The 24,116-nt window shown below is 34.2% G+C and overlaps 1 protein-coding gene across 4 annotated transcripts in view; it reads right to left on the reverse strand.

The window, feature by feature from the left end:
• Positions 1-24,116, reverse strand: part of twz (BTB/POZ domain-containing protein twz) — an 83,901-nt gene that overhangs the window by 32,617 nt on the left and 27,168 nt on the right. For 2 of the 4 annotated variants that reach the window (XM_017614971.1, XM_017614973.1), the window contains exon 2: positions 23,247-23,309. The exons of 1 other annotated variant lie outside the window; for it this stretch is intronic. In XM_017614971.1, coding sequence (XP_017470460.1) covers positions 23,247-23,309 — 63 coding nt within the window. Of the gene's footprint in view, positions 1-23,242; positions 23,310-24,116 lie in introns of those variants that run through there. One more of the 4 variants, XM_017614975.1, reaches the window with a different exon arrangement.

Below are 24,116 nucleotides of genomic sequence, written 5' to 3' on the forward strand. Positions count from 1 at the left end.
CAAAACGTTGCGCCCAAACCATGCACAGAAATCTGAGAGCATGCAAGTAATTCGAGGTATTCGCAAAACTTACAGAATAATTTCGTTTAGTGTTGTAAAACGTTCACGGAAATTGAATTGCGATTGGATTTTTTGCTTGTGCTATAGTGTACGGCATGATTTGAAATGCAGGAGATGAAGGAAATACCAAAACAAAACACAAACTACAAAAAAAGATGATTCTGTGGAAAAAGTCATACCACAAAAAAAAAAGTGGAATTAAGGAATGCTACGCAAGCGTATGTGTGAAAAGATACTAGCACATGTGGGTGTATGCAGTTATGTGAGTATGCATGTGCATAGTATATGTATACAAACATTTGTTGGCAATTTCGTTGTACCGCTGGCAGTCACTTCTCAACCAAACTTTTGTCGGAACGCAAGCAAATGAAGATTGACGACAGACAGGTAAATTGGTGGTGGGATTGGTTGAAGGATAATGCCGTTGGCGCTTCGGAAGACGAATGAAGCGTACGCAGCAGTAGTTGTTGGGAAGCAGCATTAAGAAAGTGGAAAAAGAGGATAACAAAGAAAAAAAAGTTCCATTCGAGAGAGGTAGCCACCCGCAATGTGTGCACCAACATACATACATACAACTTATGAGAGTATGTGTGTGTATGCCCATGAGCGCGTATGTATTTAGAAGCGTATCTGTATTTTAGGAAGAAATATCTTCTTTGACATGTGACGAAAGGAAGAAGTACCAGCAAAACTCAACGGTAAGAATGCGATTTTGAAATATGACAGCAAAGCCAGTTGTCGATGTGACGTCACAAAAGTTCCATGTCGACGAAAAGCACACTTATGTATTTAATTCTGGAGCATAATTATCTAAATAGATATTTTCGCNATTTTAGGAAGAAATATCTTCTTTGACATGTGACGAAAGGAAGAAGTACCAGCAAAACTCAACGGTAAGAATGCGATTTTGAAATATGACAGCAAAGCCAGTTGTCGATGTGACGTCACAAAAGTTCCATGTCGACGAAAAGCACACTTATGTATTTAATTCTGGAGCATAATTATCTAAATAGATTTATTTATTGATGAGTTCCGTTTACTGTCAGAAATTTCTGTAAAATTAGTTTAATTTTACTATCGATTTGAAATTATACGATAAAACTATTATTTTAGGCCCTTTTCACCACTTGGGGAAAAGTAAGCTGGGTGAACAAAGTACAGGCGTGCCATTCGAAAGATCCAGATTCGAGTCCTCGGGCAGCGGGATTTTTTTTTTTTAATTTTCTTTTAATTTTAAGTGTGGTTGTTTTAAAAAGGAGACAAACCCTATCGGAAGCAACAACAACCAAAAAGAATTTTTTTTTTTATTTCATTTAATTTTTAGGAACTTATTTTATTTTTTCTTCTTTTAATTATTTTTTTAGTTAATTTGTTTTTAATTTTTACATTTACTTTTAATTTTTTATATTTTATTGTTTTAAAAAATATAATATATTTATTTGATTTCGTTTAATGTTTATGATGTTATTTATTTTTTTTTTTTGTACTTTTTCAATTAAATTTTCTTTTAATTTTTAAATTTTGTTTTAAAAAAAGGTTTTTTTTTAATTTAAAATTTGTATTGTTAAAAAAAGTATATATATCTTTTTAAATTTGATTTGATTTTTATAAGAATTTTCATTTGTTTTTGATTTTTATTTATTTAATTTAATTTACTTCTTAAAAAACTTATTGCTAAAGGCGAAATAATTTCGTCAGTTCCTTCACATTAAGTTCAGGCTGATCCAAATAGCGGCCCTTGCCTTTTGAATAGCTTTATCTAGGTGTGGATACCATGAGAGCCTTACAGGTAGTTGACTTCATTAGAAAAGCGTATCCTTTCTACTTGAATAAATGGTTCAGGCTAATGGTAGTTTTTCCGGGAAAAAGGAAATATGTTAGGATTTGCGTTATACCCATTTATGTCGCACCATATGTTCAGTGAACTCTGTATGTATGTATGTATTTTTTAGTAGTTTTTATGAGCTTTGCGCAAATTGACAAAACACAATATTGTCTTCTGTTTGCGATGACAGTGACATTCTCGTAGCCTTGCACGTCGAGGCCCTTTTCACTAAGAAGGCATAATAACTACCTTGTGTACAACGATAAACCATAATTAAAGGGAGATGCTCCTCCTTGCGGAGGTTCTTTCGTAGCTTAGCATCTGGCTCTTTTATATGTCCTTTAAAGTGGGTGGGGTTGATATCCTGCGTCATGTGATAGCATTAACCTCTTAGCGCCGAATGCAGTTTTTTATTAGAAAATGTTCCATGTTACCGAAAAACGCTCTACGTTAAGGATAAAACCCACCGCCACCACTACCGCCACCTCATTGTCAGCTACAGTTTTTTTTTTGGTTTTTCTTTGATGTTCTCTGAAGTGTGTGGATGATAGATCTTTCTCGATTACACGCCCATTGATTTCTATGCTAAATGGTTTCTTGAGGAAAACTGTCTCTGACTTCGGTTGGTCGGCGGGTTTTTCCTCATCATGAGGATAAATTGTATGAATCACCACGCATGGCATGCCCTGAATAGCTGTGTTATATAAAAAGATCAATAGACGTGGAGGGCTGTGTTCCAGGGACATAGAAATTTTCCTAGGCAGATATAGCTATCATCATTTAAAGCCCGTTACACAGAATTCTGGAGATTCTCAAATCCGCCATGCATGGTAATTTTTTCCGGGTTTATGTGCGGGTGCTTTGGTTTGTGCTCAGTGTTAAGCAATCGAGAAAATTGCTAGCATCTATTTGCAAATATTCATCAGGTATTTGAGGAGCCACACTTGAGTAAGGCTTTTACTATACGCTTGTATCTTTAAAAAATCCTACGGAAATATGCACATCATAAATATCCTAGCCTGTAATTTTGATATTTTGCAGGTGCTAGCGGTTGTTAATAGGGTTCGTACTTTAAAGCTGATAATAGGAATGCAGCATGCGAACTCTTACATAAATGAGGCCTTGAGAGACAGAGTAGCCTAACTGACATTTCAAAGAACTTGGGGTACAGCTTAAAATGCATTATTCGAAGTGGAACGGTAATAGCCCAGGGCACGCCCTTTTAGCTTCCAAGGTAGCATCACGTAGGTGCTATAAACCTTTCAGTAAAACACCGTATATCCTAAATATGTAGTTATAGATACTTCTTTCCCATATTACTTGCAAAAATATTTTTGTAGATAGGCTTCTCTGGCGCTCATGGCCTCAAATATAAATGTGTACAGTGTACACTTTAGGGAGTTTGCTTGCACCTTTTCTACACACCCTTGTATGTCGCCGTCGAATTTTCCCAAGTTTTCTATAATGAAATTTTAATCGCCTGCAGTTACTTGCAACATACTAACATGCTACAGACACACATGTGCATACATACATTCCACCCGCGGCTAAACAACAGCGCACGCGAACTACGAGTACATACATACATACAGTATTTAGATATAGTTGGCATACGCGTTTAAACCTGCATAAATGTATACACATGTGCGACATATAGACATACATACATAAATACGTATTTTCAACCATATGTATATTTAGTAAGAATATTTTGTGACCCCTAGCAAGGGAGTGGAATTCAATATGCCTAAAGCAATGTTGCGAGTATTTTTGTTTTTCAACACAAATTAGACCCGTTGGCGAAATTTGTGCATACATGTGTGTGTGTGTGTGTGTGTGTGTGTGTGTGTGTGTGTGTGTGTGTGTGTGTGTGTGTGTGTGTGTGTGTGCATATAGAGCCGCAAAATTGCCATATTCCATTAAATGAAAGATTCAAGAGGAACAGCATTAAAGTTTTTAGTTTAAGCTGTTATTTTTTGAACCCAAAATGTAAAAAAAATCCAAGCGTGCATATTTTTAAATGTTACTTTTTAGTTTGGTTACGGCTGGTTGCGAAACTTTACATCTCAGTTTTTGCCATGCAATTTCCGGTGCTCTTTTAAAAATGCTTAGTGATCACACACATTGCTGGAACTGCTATTCTGCTGTCCATAAATCATTCAATGGGAATGCTACCGAAATATATCAAAATAGAGGTTATTATTATACAACACCACAAGCTTTAAAAATATTTATAAACAATTTATAAAGAAAATAAATACTTTCTCAAAATAGAAATAATTTTAGATATTATACATAATGAATTTGAGAAAAGTCATCTCGAGGATTTCTCCATTCTAGGACGCCTAAAACCGGTTTTGGGTATATTGGGCACTAAAAGCCTCTAACTTAGCTGATTACACGGTCCGACACGATTTTACACCCGTTAAAAATCAAGAATTTTCGGAAAGTAAAGACAAAACCAAAGTACCCGTATCTAAGATTTTTGGGGTGGATGACTTCAAATCTGAAGCCAGTTCTTTAAAACTAAAAATGGCGGATACAATATGGCGTATGGATTTTTTTAATCATAAGATTTGTATGAAATTTTAAATCCAAAGTTTCTTTGTATGGCTGATTACAAAACTGAATCAGGTTTCAAATATTCAAAATGGCGCATTCAGTAAAGGTTCATATTGTATCCGACATATTATGTCCTTCATTTTGAATTTTTAAGAATTGTATCTATTTGTTAATAATGCTTAATTTCTTTATGGCTATAAAAAAGTTTATTTTCAGTCACAGTGTTATCAGCCAGTGACTTAGTTGATTCTTGCCTGTTTTAGAAAGAAGAATCTTGGACCTGTCGTATGATATATACACACATACATATATCAATTTAGAACTCTTAACGGATCCTTGTCTTTTTTTTAAAATGAGCGATGTTTTTGCGCACTGTTTTATAAAGAAACTGTAATAATAATCGTGATGTATGTTTAATAACGAGTAAAAGGTAAATGTTTATCTTTGAAAATCGGTTGAAAATTTACAGAGTTGCTATTTTCTAAAGCTGGTAAAAAATTAAAAATCGGAGGTTTAGACCCCAATTCAAATTTTTTCGGGACGTTTTGCAAATTTCATAATTTGGTTATTATTTTATTGGATAAGACCTATAAGAAAAATTACATCATTCTCCAAGAATTTCTACTCCATTCTTTTTTTGTGAAATAGTATTTTTTTTTGTCGAAATAGTGCACATTAGCGAATAGGCAGCTAAACGGACTATACTGTATATTAAAATTTCTTTTCATATGGAAAAACATATCAAAGATCGGTACTTTTGCGTTACAAAACTGGAGAAAATTTCGCCAAAAATTCTAAAGAAAAAGTTGAAACTTTTTGTGAATTTTCCTAAATTTTGCACAAAGTTTAGAAATTTTATTTTTATGTTTTTTACTATAGTATGAAATATACTTTTACCAAAAATTTGCGAAAAGACATTAAAATAAAAACTATTGCACACATTGAGAAAAATTCCCTGTGGTTGACAGAATAATGAACATATGTATGTATAATGTAGATATTAATTTGAGAATAGGTGGCAGCCGCGATCAAAAAAAAAAATTTTGAAGCTAAAGCTGTCTTAACATTCTTTCGTTTGACTTTCATATTTAAAGATTTCATATAATTTGTGTAAATTCGACTACTCTAACAGGTGGCAACCCTGTTGAATTAAATTTTCAAATTGAAGTTAATTTAAATTGTGATACATGTGTCAACTGGGTACATAATTATATGTATTTCAGTGAATTAAATTTAATTTTACTTTCAAACAGGTGGCAACCCTCCTAAATACAATTTAGAGATAAATCTTTCTCAAACCCACTTCGGTTGGTACTTATCTTTTAGTAATGCATTTAACCTTTTAAACAGGTGGCAACCCTAGCTTTCACAACACCCTTTCGTTGGTCACCCATATTTTAGTATTTCATTTAATTTGTGTATAATTTATATAATTTCGACTTTTCAAACAGGTAGCAACTTTCTTCAAAATATTTTCAAACTAAAAATAATTTTTCAAACAGGTTGAACAGACCTACAGGTATAATCATAAAACCTGTTACTGACAACAATTTCATCGCCGGAGCCCAAGATACACACATGTCGCAGACGTTCTTTTCGATGGAAGCACTGAAATTTTTGCTAATGGGCGAAATTTTGCTAATGGGACACAGTGGAGGAAGACTATGGTAGCGAACACACAGAGCAGATATATCAAATCGCTGCTAGGAAACCAATAATACGCTGGAAGAGTTCGCCTCAGAGGTTGAGAAATATTTTGTATCAGAGATAGTCCGAAAATTTAAAATGGATGAGGTTTTCTTTTGTCAAGATATAAAATGTATACATATTTTAGGGTTGGTGTTGGTTGATTTTTCCGACTGGGTGGTAAGATGATTTATTTCGTTCCGAAATAAAAAATATGTTAATACTGTTCTAACTGAACTTATATGAAATATGAGCTCCTAGTATTAGTATTACTGACTTTACAGTATAGGCTGCCTAGGCTGAGACAGAGAAACTTAATAAAAAAATTTCAAAATAATTATCAATACTTTCTTTACACAAATCGTGAAAAGCAGCATGGCTATAAAACTGAAACAATTAAAGGCAAACTAAGAGTGATATCAGCATACACCCACACTCACGTCTCAACTAAAACAAACTTTAACGCAGCAGCTTCAACACGCACAATGATACATATGTATGTAGGTGTTGTCTATCGAACGACCAGGATAAATAAAAAAACGCCAAACAAAGTTAACTGCACACAAGCAAGAGATTCAGGAAAACGGTTCACAAAAAAAAAAACAGGAAGAATGACAAACAACCAGAAAACAAAACCCAAAATTAAACGTTAACTTTAGTATACGTAGCATTGGTCAACCATCAAGAGACAATTGTACTTCAACAGCCAACAAATGCCACACACTACATACATACACACATAAATAGATAAACACACACCCTTAAACACACACTAAATAATGGTACGCCCAGTCGGTTTTCTCTGCTCGTTTTGTAAACAAACGTTTTAAAGAGCCTTTCATATACATACATACGTAACTACATAAATATATGTATAATGTATGTATGCACAGTGGACACTGAGAATTCATCTATGTACCTCCATACGAATTGTCCACTTAGTCAGAGGCTTGGTAACACATACATGCGTAGACAGTTTTTGCGTACACACATACAGGCAAATGGTAAAACTGACAACTGCTGTGTGTGTGTACGGACAAGACAACTTTTCAAAATTTTCAACCAAAAGATTGGCTGCAGGCACTGCGAACAACACTTAACTGGCATAGAAAAGATAGAGCCGCGGGTGATAATGGACTAGAATAGACTTGAATGGCACATAGTGGAAAACAAATTTGTGTGGCAAGGTGGTGCAGCGTGATAATGAAGTTTATGTGGGTGGTGTCTAGATTTTACAACATACTAAACATAACACAAGGGATACACATCAACTGTATCTAGTTAGTTAGTTAGAGTGAGGAGGAAAGTAATGGTCTAATGAGTTTTGAAAATGTTCCATTTTGACAGAGCCAAATTAGGTTTTACACAAATTTTTGAATAGGCATTAGTTATTCATAGCGAACAGCGAAAGGTGAGTCGGGCATGCAGTAATATCTGGAAATAAGTAATCTTAATGGATATGTTCCTGGTCAATATACTTTTGCTTACAAATCTTTTTGGGAGCCTTCGAAATTCACTTGAAAAAATCTTGAAATATTTTAGAATTCTATATGTGGCTCGAAACAATTTTCTGGGTAAGGGGTTAGGCCATTTTTTTCAATATTTTGTAGTCCTTAATCGAATCTCGGAATTTATAGACCTACCTGAAATTTACTAGGATAAAATAGATACTATTCACTAACTTCTTTTGGCCAGGGTCGCATATTTTTTCAACATTTTCCGCATTAGCTTTCAGTTTAAAATCAAAAGCCGGTCACAATTTTTATAAGCATAGAAGGGCAACCCCAGCTGAAAGAAATCGCAATCCTTCAATAATTTACTCTAAGATGAGCAACAGCCTATTGGCAACTTAAAAAATAAAAAATAAAATTGAGCTGGAACTTCTGCACACAATTAATCAATTCGGAGTTGCACATTACACACTGTAGAAATTCGCATAGAAATGATAAGCGTAGTCTAGGCATATCAAAGTTGTCGATGTTCTTTTGACAATCATCAATTGCAATTTTTCACATTTCTTAGCTTCGTATGAACAAGTAAATGCAGCTAGTAGGTTTCATTTTCCAAATGCTCGCTGCAATGATGATCGATCTACTCCTTCTTTGTGCTTGCACACATTTTTTTGCATGTCAGGCGCTTTGCTATTGCTATTATTTGCACTGAATTCCGTTTGTTTGTTAAGTTCGAATGCTGGTTCATCTTTCCTAAATTTTTTTAGTTTTTCAGCTCATCGGTTACTGCCAAAACCATATCCGATAGTTGTTAGCTCAAAAACACCTTTTATATATGTATTTATGTACATTTGTATGTACACTAGGGTGGTCCAAAAATGTATAAGAAAATGCAAATTCGGCATTTTTATGCTCTCACCCTCTAGGATTGTTCTATAACGGAAGAAATATGCCCTATTTTTTTTTGTTTTGAAATCAAAAAATACTTAGAGGTCGCACAAAGAGCTCAAAGTTGTCCAAGTATTTTATATGGGAAAAAACAACTTTTTGGAGGAACGGTATAGAATTCTTGAAAATCAATATTTTTCGATCCAAAACTCTTCTCCTCTATAGCAGATTCCTTATAATAATACCCAATTGTTTATTTAATAATTTGTTCATAGTAACTATAATTAATAGGTCCGCTAAAAACCACCAAAAACTCGGAAAAGTGCAAAGGACCGGAAATAAAAATTCGTTCTTATTAAAAAATGGTTAAATAAACAAATGGATATTGTTATTGGACGTCTCCTGAACAGAACAAGAGTTTTCCAATCGAAAAATGTTGATTTTTAAGAATGCCATACAACTTCCACGGAAAGTTGTTTTTCCCCATATAAAATACATGGAAAACTTTGAGCGCTTTGAGCGACCCCTAAGTATTTTTTGATTTCAAAACAAAAAAAAAATAGGGGTATATTTCTTTCGGTATAGAATAATTCTAGGGGGCGAGTGCATAAAGATTCCGACTTTACTCTTTTTTTGGAACACCCTAATTGTATACATGTCTGGGAATATGGATCCGCTTCAATTGTCGATGTTGCTGCAAGTACAAACAGCTGTAGTTTCTGCCGTTTAGTCAAAAAATAATTTCGCCAGAAACTTGAGCAGGCCTAATGGATAAAAACAAAATTATGGCATTTTCGTTTCTACAAAAAATGTTGCCTTCTCATTGCCCTCTTCTTAGTATTTGTGCGTAGATAGCAAAGAGAAGGTAACCTTTTTTGGTAGAACCGAAAACACCATTAGTTTGTAGCGAAATCGCTTCCAGTTTTGGATATTTTGGTGGAATTCGTACTCGTATAAATGCAATAAACTGAAATAAACAGTTTCTTCCGGAAATTTGAAAACCCTCTGGAAGCTCTAATATGTAATTGCAGAACACATCTTTAATTAAACTTTCTATTAGTACTAAAAATATCTCTAATTTTCCTGCCTAATGCACTTATTACATACATACGTAGTATATGTATATATGTACATACTTTTTCAAATGAGCAAAATCAACTTAATACGGCTTTCAAAGCAAACGCTAAATAAAAAAAATCTACTTTTTACCTTAAAAGCAATTTATTTGCTATAAAAATCGCCCAAAGATACAACAATAAAACGAGAGAGTGCGAAAATGGAAAATCATCTACAATAAAAATTGCCATAAAAGTAATGAAATAAATGGCAAATAAAGAAAAAAAAAATAACAAATAAAGTAAAATCCATGAGAAAGCCGCTGGCAATTTTGCTTTTAAGCACAGTACACACAAACTATTGCGCTTATATGTATGTATATGGTTTACGTACAAGTATATATGTATGTACATATAAGCATGCACATAAAAGGCTACAGTGATTTAAAAAATTTTTTCACAACACGCCTACCCAATACACGATGCAGCAGTGTTGCACAAAGCGTTCAATCGTCCGCCCTGCTGTCGCACGTTTTACTTTCCGACCATCCCTCCATCGCTTGATATTTACACCCTTTGACGTGCTGCATACATAAACGCTCAAACAGTTGCTCCAATATCTCTACTTGAATCCCCTCTTACCACACCCCCCCACCCATAAGCGACTGACCGAACCACTACAACGCCGCGCACATGTGTTTTATGTATGTAGTTAAAGTTAATCAAATCGTAATTACCAGAAATATTGCCGAAGGCATCAAAAACATTTTAAAAGCAAACTTGTTTAGTAAATATATGCATTCACACGCAAGTATACATTGCAAAAAAAAAAAATCGGTTAGGTGAGCATACCACACACAAACACACACATACATACATACATCAATAGATTTATAGAATTTTACCGGCAGCGATATTGCGACGGCGACAACTACGACGTCGAACACTCGAATACTTTACGAGTGGCAGACGTACATTAGCACAGCTGTGGGGCAAGTCATTTTTTTTTTTGTTTCTTCTGTTCTTTCTTTTACTGGCAATATAAATGTGTTTAGGTGTGTATCTTCAGTTAAGGCAAAAGTTTAAACAAAGCAGCACAACAGTGAAAACAATGTGACTTAAATAAAAAATTAGCAATAAAATTTATATACAGACCTGAAAGGTACATATAGTGACTCAAACAAGTGACCACGTCTTGATTTATTTAAATATTCGCACTGGTTTTCAAGGCAAACTTTTTTGTTGTATTTTTCTATAAAAAATAGTGCCCAAGCTTCAGCCAAAACCATTTAAACCAAAGTTTAAAATTTCAACAAAAAAAAAAATTGGTATAAATCAACGCGATTTTTAGCCCGTTGGAATTTGCACTTCATCAGATTAAAATTGTGTGGGCTATAAAACTGAGTACCCAAAAATGTTCATATTTAAAAGTGGCAATTTTGATACACAATTTTATTTAAGTAAAGTAAGTGCGCCTGAGCCACACTTGAGAAGTGAAACTTACATAACATATCTACTTTGTCTCATAACCAATATAAATATATACATATGCATTTGATTGGCTCAAAATTGTGAATAAAACGACAGTCTAGTTAATATAACTAGTGTTCGCCCAGCGCTTGAAATTCAACCTTTTAAATTAAGGGGAGTTGAGGTGGGCTGAGCTGAGATGAGTTGAATTTTGTTAAGTTAATTGAGGTGAAATGCATGGAACAACAAAACATGATATAACATAACATGAAGTAACGTAGCAAAACATAACATAACTTAACATAACATAACATGGCATAACATAACATAACATATAACATGACATAACATAACGTAACATGTGACCCTTCAATTTTATCTCTTTCTTTTTCTTGGTCTTTGTCCCTACTTTTATATTATTTTCTCTATCTTTTTTATCTTCTAATTTTTCTATTTGTTATTTCCGTAACTTTTAACCAGATCTTCATCTGCATTCTTTTTTTAATGTACATATTCACCCACATCTTTGCGATTACATATATTAAGTATTTAAATTTACCGTCCTCTTTATCTTTATGTTTCGGTTTCTTCTACTTTTATTTTAATCTTTGCCTTATCCCTTTCTTCTTCTACATACTAAACTTTATATCCTTCCTTGTACCAGTCTTAAATAATCTATTCATGTGCATACATACATAAATCTCATTCTTAAACTGCTGCTTAGCACGTATCATAAATTCAGTACCAGTATTAAAGCATACATTTAGGAGGCATTTCCGCCCTAACCATGCACATGTACGGCATTAGTGCTGGTGCCACTTTTGAACTGATTTTTTCGCTTTATGTTAAACTAATTTGAATTTTGAAAAATGTTCTGCACATCAATTATCAATAAAAACATCTATAAATATATCGATAACAAAATCTAATATCATGTCGATAAAAATATCGATAAGTATATCGATAACAAGATCGATATATACATATAGCCAAAATTCCAAAATTGTCTCGAAAATCTCGAAATAGTATCGAGAATACCGAAATAGTCTTGGAAAGCCTGATTTAGTCCCGGAAATCCCGAAATAGTCTTGAAAATCCTGATTTAGTACCGATAATCCCGAAAATCTCTAAAATCCCGAAATGGATCCCAAATTGAGTCTCTGTTTCTCTATCTACATATATCCATTTCTTTATAATTACCCTTACATTGATCTTTTTTTTCTATATTCATCTATACTTACATCTTTCGGTATCTCATATTTATTTATCTTTCTCTTAATATTTATATTTATTTTCCATGTGAAATTTCCGTTGAATTTGTCAATGAATGTACTCCCAACCAACCGCCGCTAAAGAAGTTTTACTTCAAAAATCAACACGTGGTCACTTGTTTGAGTCACTGTATATAGTACTTACTTACATAAATACTTAGTGAAGTACAGGTGAGACGAGGCGGTTGACCGTGTGTAGTGCGGTAGGTGGTGCACAGATTATTGCCCGAAGCAAAGTGCACAAAGTATCTTCGACATAACAAAACCGGTTGCAAAAGTAGCAAGACAAATTCGCATTTCTATGGAGATGGAAATGGCAATAATTAAAAAAAAATAGTAGTAAACATTTCACGTGCTTGCTTTTAGGATGCTCAAAGGTATTCTTCAATTTACCGACGTTTATATATGTACGACTGTCTCACTGCGTCCCACCGGACTGTGTCCAGTCAAGGACGCTCTCAAAACGTTGCTTGCGGTTTTTTAATTGTTTCAAGCTCTTTTCGAACAGCGTGCGCTAAACCGACATGCAGTGGTGAGGGTCTGGTTAGGTCAGGTCAGGTCAGGTCATGCTCTCTGATCACTAAAGGCCTAACACACGTAGACCAAAAAAATAAATCCGTAGTATGTGTCCATAAAACATTTGCATCTTAACTATTTCTGTCACGTAACGCAGTAGCAACATACGAGTATATACCTATGTAGTAAGTGCATCCTTCAACTTCAACACTTTTTTTTCAATTACTGACGCAATACGGAAGTCGACAGCCCAACTAAAAACAAATAAATAAAACGACAAACGGTAGCCAAATAGTCAGCAACATGAATTTCATTGTCAATGCAGATGTGCAACAGATGCAACAAGTCGGTGAACTAAGCTGTATTTTCAACTGCATGTGTGTGTGTGTGCTTTATTTATACACACACACAACCATCGTTTAAACCAATTTTACTACAATTTACTACTCAACTCTACGCTATTGGGTCTTAAATTTTATTTAAGTATATATGTACATACATATATCGGACTGCAACTTATCTTTATTGTAGATTCATACAAATTCATACATTAAGTCAAAATCTCACACTGTTATTTGTTAGAAATCGCTTGAGGCGCTTTGATGTCAAGGAACGTTGCGAATTACAAAGTTAGCAAAGCCGACTGACTGACTGCCATTCAACCATTCAGTGAACCAGCCTTCTGCACTAAGCACCAGCGTTGGCGTTGTTGCAGCAACAAAGTCGACACTGTTGAACAGGCACAGACAGCATCAAACCAATTTACAACCAGCCAAGGCATCAAAGAGCCAACGAGTTAAACGTTCAAGTCATTCACCATCCGTCGTCCATCTATCCGGGCGCCGAATATGTATATTCCTTACGCTTCATCCTCGCATTCTTCTGGCTATACATACATACATATGTATTTGCCACATGTGAAAATGAAATTTAGATATTATTGTTATTTGAATACTCTGACATTTGAGTAGGCCGAATTTTGGTGTGTGTGTGTGTGTGTGTGTGTGTGTGTGTGTACGTTATGACCCAGCTAACGAAAATTATAGTAAATTTTATAATTACAAATCGTTAGGAAATGGATTTTTTGTACAACATTTTCACTATATACTAATTGAAATTTTTTATTAACAAGTAATTTTTAAGCAAAAGAAAATCCGACTTAAATTTTCACATAAAAATGTAAGATTATCGTTAATTTTTTCATGATCCGATAAACGAATTTAAAGCAAATTACTATGGGACCACCTGCGAGGTAACACCTTTAAAAAAGGAATTATAGAAATTGGCTAACGTGATCTAATTATGCTTTATTTATTATGTACAAGACGTGAGTTAAGTTGGCTGCCTCATTTATTTAGGACCCAGGTGGTTTGTTGGGTATAGGGTGTATGCAATTCTAGTGCATAAGCAATGTATGATGCAGTGTTTTGGGGCTTGTTAATTGTTAAAACTACCCTACAGCTTATGCGACAAATCACGTTGCCTCATTTGCATAAATAATCAAGCTGAATTTCTATCTATCAGAACTTACATAGATGTACATACATATATTCAAACTCATAATTAATCGAAGGCATTGTTTTCAATTTAATTTATTATGACATTCATTGTAAATATTTGAATTTCAGAGTACTTATGATTACACAATTATAGCGTTTGCGTGTGAATTTAATAGATAAATGCAAATTATTAGTTAAATAAGACAAATGTGTATGTGCAGAAACTTTAACCCAGTATGGAGACATGGGTAAGATACTTATGTTTGAATTTTATACTGATATCTCTGCTGCTAACGGTTATAGAGGCCTAAATGTGCAGTATAGTCTCGAGGTGTGTGAATGCTTTTATTGTCCAGTACGTATTAGAACTTATAGGCAATGTTATTGTTGCCAAACAAGTCTTGACATGTTTATGCAACTATTAAGTGCAATATTGTTCAGTCTTATTTAGGTGTTCGACTGATATAGACGCGTTGCGATAGCAATGTTCTTTTTAGCATGGAAGACGCACCAAAATCTCAAGGAATAGTAATTTTCTTTTTGTGAAAAGAAGGTGTGAAAATATCAGAAATTTGTCAGCGGACCACTGCAACGGGCACTTGTCAATCAGCGTCCGGTATTGCAAAAGCATAATGAGACCATACATCTCAAGAAAAACGAAAGATATTTTGAACGATTAGTTATACGATAGGTTATGCAGAAAGAGTCTTTCTTGTAAATTGATCGATAAAATAGGGCGAGGATTTTCATTGGCTCAAATTGCGGAAAGATTCAACGAAAAGTAATTTTTGGGTGAAAGGAAATATGAAGCAATAAGCTTGTACGTATACTTTTATTTCGGAGTTTCGAAAAAACTCCATAACAATTAGCTGGCGCTCCTGATATGAGTGAGTAACATTGCTTACTCTTTAGGTCAAAAATTTAATTGAGCATGCCGTTGCGTTCTTATTTTCCCACACCTACTTCCCCAAACTAAGCCGCCCATAGCCAAGTTCCCAACCGAAAAATGAATGATTAAGTAGGTTTGTGTGACGCTGCGTTAAAAATGTTTTCGTCTTCAACATTCATGTACAACCTAGTTCTCACCTCATTCCCTGTCCTCCCACAAAAAAAATGCATACTAGCATAAAAAAAATTATAATCTCGCGCTAAAATCGTTAATGTAGCTTTAATATACAAAGAGAAGAGAAAATACGAAAGCGTGCGCAGATCTCCAGTGTCTTATTGTGGGCAAAACCACTCACTTATGTACAAATGTACACAACTACGTTTGTGAGAATTAAGTTATGTGGATATAACATATATATATATATATATATATATATATATATATATATATATGGATTAATCCGTATGTGAAACGAATTCTTGCTGGTTCCCAACAAGCGCATTCCCCAAAGCTCTTTGCGGCATAAACACACACACACAATTGCATGGTGAAAAACCCACAAATACAATACCAACATACAAATGAAGACACATACCGCCACAGATATGTATACATATGTAGGTGCATGTGTGTTTGTTAAGTTTTACATCCAAATAATTACCCATATTTCACCGGCTAAAGGCGACTCATCTTCATTGTTGCGTTAAAGCTACGACGATTTTGGCCAATGCTTATTATCATGTTGTTGTTGTTGTTGATGTATGTTATTCCCATTGGCGTTGCTGTTTCGTATAATGTTATTGTTGCCACGACTGTGTATTTAACGTCAACCACAACAACAATAAATCCCATGACAACATTGATGGCAAGACAAAGCAAGGCAACAGCGGCGGCTGGGGCTGCGGCTGCGGCTGTGGCTACGACAACTAAATCAGCGTGATTTCCGTGCGAAAATCTCGCGATTTAGCCGCTGGCTATACAGAATATCCAACAACAGCAATAACCACAGCCAAAAAGCAGTTGAACTGTAGCGCAGCGAACTGAAGATGTTCAGAGCGCGATTCGCCTGGCTGGCTGTTGCCTGCTAGGCCGATCGCTTGGTCGCCAGATTGGCTTGCGGTAAGCTTTGGTTGACTAGCTGACCGATGCCCAAGCCAATGCCGATGCCAATTGTCTTCTGTCCACGAAACCGTTTATACCAGCGGCTTTTGCAGTTGCAAATATGGACAGTTTCTGGAGGGGTCTGTTAGCAAAACGACAAACGAATGAACAAACGTACAAACGTATATATGTATGTATGTATAATAGGTGGTCGGTTTGTAAGCTTGGCCGGCGGTAAGTGAACGCTGCGACGACCGCATCGATGCCACCAGAAGGCAATGTACTTAATAGTTGCGGCTTAGCTGCAAATTGCGGTATCAGCGGAATGCAATGACAGCGCGAGAAAACGATATCAGCAAAGTCACACACATGCATTTGACTAAGGTATCAGCAATTACATACAGACATAGGTACATATATATGTATAATCACAACAGGCAGCGTCTAAAGGGTCAATGCAAACTGCTCTAATAGCCGCTCGGCCTTTTCTCCATCACGCTTGCCTCAGGAAGCTTGCATATTGCGTTGTTGTGGTTGTGTCTGTGTTTTCGAATTGGTGCGGCACTTCTTAGATTTTAGTTATATCATTTAACCAAGTTCAGAATAAGTACGGCATTAAGTGCGCGACAAGAGCACTGCCAATCTTTTTATATGATGAATTAACAGTACCATTCGCTCGAGCACATCCTACGTAGAATTTAATTTGTAAACCTTTACACGCGACCCGGAGAAGCTAACACTTGCTAGAGAAGGCCAACTTTGCTAGGCGAATACCCTGTCTACTAGGCCGTTGCGTCCGTAAGGGATGAGCCGATAGATACCAATTAATCGGAGGTAGATCCGATCAAAGATGGCAATTTTTCTTCGTCTATATATAAACCTACACTCTAAAAAATTTTTATTTAAATTTGCGCATATTAGGATAGGTAACACGTTTCCTCTCTTAATGAATGCATATTTACGCACCGTGTTAATTAAATTAAACACCACTTGTTAACTTTTACTTATCATATGTGTGGCGTACAACAAATTCCAAATTGTTTTGTTGAATTTTAAACATTTATTGTTCAAACTTTTACAGTTTACACATAAAATGTTTAAAATTTGCTCTAAAAAAGGTTTGTTTTAATTTACGCATATAAAGAGAGCTCACCAGTTTCCTCTCCTACACTGAGGGAAAAAAATATTAAAATCAAATAGAAACGTAATTGATCTTACTATAAACGTCAACGAAAGCACTGTATATTGGTAAATAGTCAATTCAATTACGCGCATATTAAAATGACCGCGTTCGTACTGAAAAAGCATCCGTGAAGTGAATAATCAAGAAAAAAATAAAATAAAAAGTAAATTTGCATGTTGCCTGCACTGGAATTCGAACCCGACCATCTCCAGATATCAACAACTTGTGGCAAGCATCTTTGCGCACTCAGTTACACCCAGCTATATATATTTGCTTTCAAATGTTGAATATCCATCAACACCAGAGCACGCGATTTGTGCGGATAAATATGTATGTATGTGTGTGTTGTCACAGCTCTCAGAGCGGCGCTCTTCATGCTTGGGGTGCGTATGTACACTTACATATACATACTCAGATGTGAACAGTCAAATACGTGCGTAATAATCTTTGTATGAAAATATTATTTTTAAATACGAACATTTTTAAACGATAATCAAATATAAAGTATTCATTTTTACTATGCATTATTTCCCTCAGTGTAATGTGTGCAAATCTACATACCGCGTAATAAAATTAAACACTGGCTGTTTACTTTCGCATACCAAATTTGTCGCGTAGAGCAAAATTACACATAAATTGTTTAAAATTGACTCAATATGACCACTAAATATTTATTATTACCAAAAAAATGTTTTTTTACTTTCATAATTTTTGCAATGTTAAACATTTCATGTGTATATTTCAAGCATTTCATGTTCAAAACCATATATTGAAATCTTGTGCGTATATTTACACATATTCTGGTGTAAAAATAAACACTTTGCAGTAGTAGTTTTACATGCACTTTTTAGAGTGTAGATGATGTGAGGTGCGATGGCGTAATAAGATGTTATGTGATGTGATGGCAGGTAATGCATTACATTAGGCTTATTCTCGAAGTCTTTCACGATGCACGAATTGCACGAAATGCAAAAATACCATTCCAAATTTCGAAGAGTATGATAGCACCCCATTGCAAAGTGGTAGCATGCATGGTAGCAAGAAGCGAAATTATGTATCAAATACAATAACAAGAGACAGCAAAAAACAAATGAATGAATGAAAATATTCGCATTAATTTAATGTAAGTCCTATGAATTGATTTATGCAAAAAAATCGCCCTACATTTCATCTACTACTTCACATCTACGTGTGCGATATACATATAATGTGATGTGATATCATGTAATGTCATGTCATGTCATATCATGTGATTTAATGTCATGTGATGTCATTACATGTAATGTCAAATCGTGAGATCATATGTTCTGTGCTGATTATTATATCAATAACATCGATAACTGTATAGACAAGGATATCGGTAAATTGATAAATATATCTATAACTAGTTCGATTAATTAATCGATAGTAATATCGATAAAAATATCGACAACAAAATCGACAAAAACAGCGACAACAAAATCAATAAAAACAGCGACAACGAAATCGATAAAAAAATTTCGATAACATAATCTCGAGAATTTTACACATCATTAATTGAATTATTTCGACATTTTCTGTTTGGATATTTTTCTCTCGAAAATCTTGGTTTTCGAAATATTTTTATTCGAAATTTTGGTTTTCTGTTTTTTTAGTTTCTACATTTTAAATTTCGACACATCGTACCAGACCCTATTTCTCTTTGATACATTATTAGAATATCTTTATTAGTTCAAATGTTATAATTTTTACAACGAAAAAAGTCAAAAGACCCAATAGTGCGTTACTATACATACATATGTATATAGGGAACTTAACGACAACCGCTTAGCCCAGTCCGTGCGACAAGCAAAAGACTGCGAGATTTGCGGCCGGGGGATAATTTACGCGACTTTCTCAACCAAACGGAAAATGGCAACCATATTGTCAACCAGCATACAAACATACATACATAAATATGCACATGCATGTATGTATGGCTGTATATTCAGTTTATTGTATGCGCATACTAACGCTGCCACGACGCCACTGACAATACTGTCAACTGCAACTGCGTTGTCACGATGCACTCGTATGTGTTTGTGTACAAGTGACGCTGTGTGTATGGTTTGTTTTTTGTTGCTGTTGCTACATTTGCTCTTCCATTGTAGCCATACATTCAAATATAGATATGTACATGTCCATGCATCATTATTGTTGACTTGATTGTTGCAATCGTTGTTGATATTTGCCTGTCAATGTATCAACGCCGTCGCAATGTAGGCAATTTCCGTCAATGGAAATTGTCTGAGAATCTCATCACCGCAACGGTTCCACGTTCGCATTTTGTGGCGCTTTAAAGTTACCACTGACACTTGGTGGAAGCGAATGGTTATATGTTTGCTTGTTTTTCACATACATACATACCGTGCATATATATATATATGACTATGGGACACTCCATTCTTGAATGCGAATAAAAGAAGCAAAAAGATTAATTTAAACCAGGTTTAAAAAGTTGCATGGTCTAAACAAAGCCAATAATAAGGTGGGTAATATGGAGCAAAATAAAAAACGTCAATACAAAAATTTTAATAAAAATGCTTTTAGCGTAAAATCGTTTATATAACAAATTACTTAGGAAATTAAATTTGAAAAAGTTAAACTCGGCCATAATCGCCTAGGCAGTTACAGCGCCAAATAAGATGAAGAATAAGAACTTAAAAAAACTGTATGCTCCCGCCAACTTTCTAATAAGAATTTCCGTGTATGCAGTCCTTTTTCGAAAATAGTACTTTCTTGTTCGCTCATATCTTCCATACTACTTAAACTAAGAAAATATTATGGATGTGTTTCAATATCTAATATAATGCGAATTTGCAGGGAAGTGAGAAAGCTACCACTGGAAGGGCGTGATCGAGTTACCATCTTCTTCTCATTATGTAGCTCACAAACAAAATATTTGAATATGAATTTGCGATAACGTAAAAATAAGACTTTCTTCTGTAACAAAAACAAAGTTGCGGAACAAACGTTGCTGGTGAACGTGTTAGATATTCTGCTAACATCCTTAATAAAATCTCAATTTAATTAATTTAATTAATTAGGTCCTAAAATTACCACGCCCATTTCAATTAGATCCTTTGAATTCAAATAAAGTTGCGAAACAAATATTTTTAATGAATTGATATTCTTCTAAAATCCACAAACATATCTGAGTTTTGTTAATTTCAGTCCTAAAACTTCCACGCCAATTTCTAGAGCTTTGTCGCCTTAAACCAAAATCTTTACGAACCAACCCAAATATGAAATAAAATTTACATTTTTGCAAAAATACGATTTCTAATACCTACTTATGTAAGGACCGGAAAATGAAACTCATGGTAAGCCTAAGTATTACTGTTCCTTGAAAAGTTCTTCGCTGTTGCTGTAAATTTTCTTGAAGAAATAAATAAACGAGCATTATTTTCTTGAGAGCTGCAAACCGATATACGAAATTTTGATGAAAGATTTTTTTTTTCCATTTATATGAATTTTCCTTAGTTCTTAACAGCTAGGAACAGCCCTTATACTTGCAAAATCGTAAGAAATTAATGTGACCGGAAATTGAAAGATTAAAAAAACTAAACTTTAGAGAATAGATATACATATGTGCTTGCAAAAATTGTGTGGAATTTTCTGAATTCAATACGGCGGTTAAAATATGTCATAGGGCATTTTATTTTAGCCGAACTATAACTGACCAAAAATGTAATCAGACCGTTAGAAATTGCAAATTTTTTTAATTTTAAAAACCTTTCAAAAACCTATTTTTTCTGTACATGCCTATTTAAAATACGAAATTTCGACTCAAGTAGTTTGTGAAAAGAAAGCTTTTTCTTAAAAATGGTTCTACTTCTAACATGAAACACTCCCATAGGCGTGAAAGCTTTTTTTCGAAATACAGGCAGTGAAGTTATCTCCTAACTATCAACGCATTGCGAATATTTAATTAATCACACGGCTAACGGCCAAATATCAAGAAAAAAATTTACAATGTTTTGAGCGTGTAGAATTTTTTCGAAAAGGCAACTTTTTTTCTCATTATACGGTGGAAGGATTTCACTAAATTTAGTTCTTTAAACACTAAACTTATTTATGAGAATATAGTCAAGATAATGTTTAAATTCTTTAGAGGTGGCCTGTAAGCGGAATTTCCAAGCAACTAATATAAATATAAAACGAATTACTTTGCCTAGCAGAAACTATTTTTCCTTGATTAAATAGGATGCACATTAATTTTGTTAAATGCGATTTTGCGGAAAAAAGATAAGAAAACACTTTTCACAATGACATATTAACAATTACCCGCTCAAATTCACCGCACAGCCACTCTGCCGCACAGATTTCAATAAAAATGCATAATAAGCGTCAAAAAGGCTTTAAATTCGGTGTCGAATTTTCAGTCGAGAGCAGTTTAAGTGATATAGTTAACTTTCCAAATAAAATTATATTCACTGCATTGTTTCAAGAATAAGACTTTTCAAATTCAAACCGCGCTTTCTTCTGAAGAGTTGAAGTTAATGGAAATATCAATAAACGATTGAACTAGTCGTTCTAGTTCCAACAGGAAACAGCTTTTTTAATTGATCTATTAGTCTATAGTTGCCAGTTTTCGTTTTTTTTTGGAAAGGGTTCTTCCAAAAAGTTATACGGGGCGTATGAGTAATTTTATTTTTAGACTGACCGCCGCACAGTGCACCACTGCAGTGGTCTGAAATCAAAAAGTAGGTTAAAATAGAGTACAGCCTCCAATTCTTAACAGATTTAAATTTTTTTATTTTTAAATTAACTAGGCTATGTTCTTAAAAGATTGCTTGAGCGATATTGGTGGGGTTTTATAGGTTTATATAAAAAATTTTAGTGCAAAGTGCAGCGAAAGTAACAATTTTGAAGAAAATCGATTCTCCTGTTCCTGTTAGTGAATTTTACATAATAAAAATTAGTTGAAAATAATTAAAGGGGATCACCGAGTTAACAGTATACCAAAATTGAATATGCTTTGGTACATTTTTTTTTTAATATTTTACATTTTTGCTGTGCATTTTTTGTCGTTCCCCACTATAATGGTTTTCAACTAGTTATTATTATTTAACATTACTTACCAAGAGCAAGATAAACGCTTGTCTTCAAGATTGTCACTTTTTCTGCTCTTTGGGCTAAAAAATTTAATACAAACAAATTAGAAACCTAGTATAACTTATTTTATAAAGTATAGTCTAAAATCGGATAAGAATTCTGTATGTTAATAAACTTAAAATCACTTGAGACCATAAGAATAATCCATTTTCTAAATTTTGTTTACGATCTAATTAATGATTCCATTTATTACTCTGAATTTCTCGGGCTGATTATTTTAACATACCCAGCAAATCTGTTCGCTTTCAAAAATTAGTTTATCTTCATCCGCTCACAGCTAATTATTTTTCTCATGCACTAAAATTTAGGGCGCGTTTAGAGTTTAATCAAATCTCAATAAAACTAAATATTAAGTTTTCAACACCAAGATCGATTTCTAAATAAGTAAGCCATATACGATCTTTATCGTTAGTTTAATTGCCCTTTTATGGGAGTTTTTATATACGTGTACATAAGTGTTAAGAAAATTGTGTATGTATGTACATCAAAACATACACACTTAATTACCTCTTCCCTTTTTAAATCGGTTTAAAATGTTGAACGATGCACATTTGTATATCGTATCTATAATACTATTTGTTAATGTTATATTTGGCTAATATTGATGATTCTACATATTTGTTTTTAATATAATGGAAAATAGCTAGTACTCACCTTTTGGGGCAAGAGGAATCCACTGTCAAAGCTGACCTTTGATCCAATGCCACGAAAGAAGTTCTACGGGAGTTTATAAAAAAATTTTAAGTGAATTAGTTAAAGCCATAATGAAGAATTCAGCATAGCGACTTATTTAAAAAAGAAATTAAATTAATTGGGTTTACATTTAAGATTCTGAAAACTTTCGAAATGCACGGAAGATAAAAATAAATAAGATTTCTAAATGCTGCTCCATTTCCAGATCGACTTATCTCGGCAGCCAGTTCGAAAGCGCCATATCTCAGAAAACTTTTTAAGATGGCCCTAGTTCAAGAGTTGATAGAAAAACACTCTATCTAAGAAGTTGGTTGAAGAACTCTTTAAGCATTTGAGAAAAATTAATCACACAAGCATTTAATGTTTCCTCAATGGATTTCAAACAATTTGATATATATAATATTTTTTTGTGTTCAATTAAAAAATTTACGTTTTCATAGCATTGAATCGCACGGTTTCGGAGATTTTCCCATATGTATACATACATATCAGCAAAATTCGCGAGTTATTGCCATTCCATCCTCTCGACAGCAAAGTATTGTTTTTTGCATTTATTTCAATCAATGGCATGCGAACAAGTACAATAAGAAATTAAATCAAGTATTTGAACAATTTTACCCTTAAAACTAGGGATGTGCCGGGCATCCGGTAGACATCCGGAAACCGGCTTATCCGGCCTTTTTTCTGTTATCCGACTATCAGGCCAGGCCGGATATGGCTAAAATCCGGCCGGATTTCCAGTTTTCGATTATAGAAGATTCTATTTAAAAATCTAGTTCAGCATTTTTTTTTAGTTTTGATAATCAATTTTAATAGTGTCTAATAAGTAAC

Source organism: Rhagoletis zephyria, unplaced genomic scaffold (genome assembly GCF_001687245.7).
Source record: "Rhagoletis zephyria isolate East Lansing unplaced genomic scaffold, Rhagoletis_zephyria_1.1 Rzeph_scaffold_00937, whole genome shotgun sequence".
Classification (NCBI taxonomy): domain Eukaryota; kingdom Metazoa; phylum Arthropoda; class Insecta; order Diptera; family Tephritidae; genus Rhagoletis; species Rhagoletis zephyria.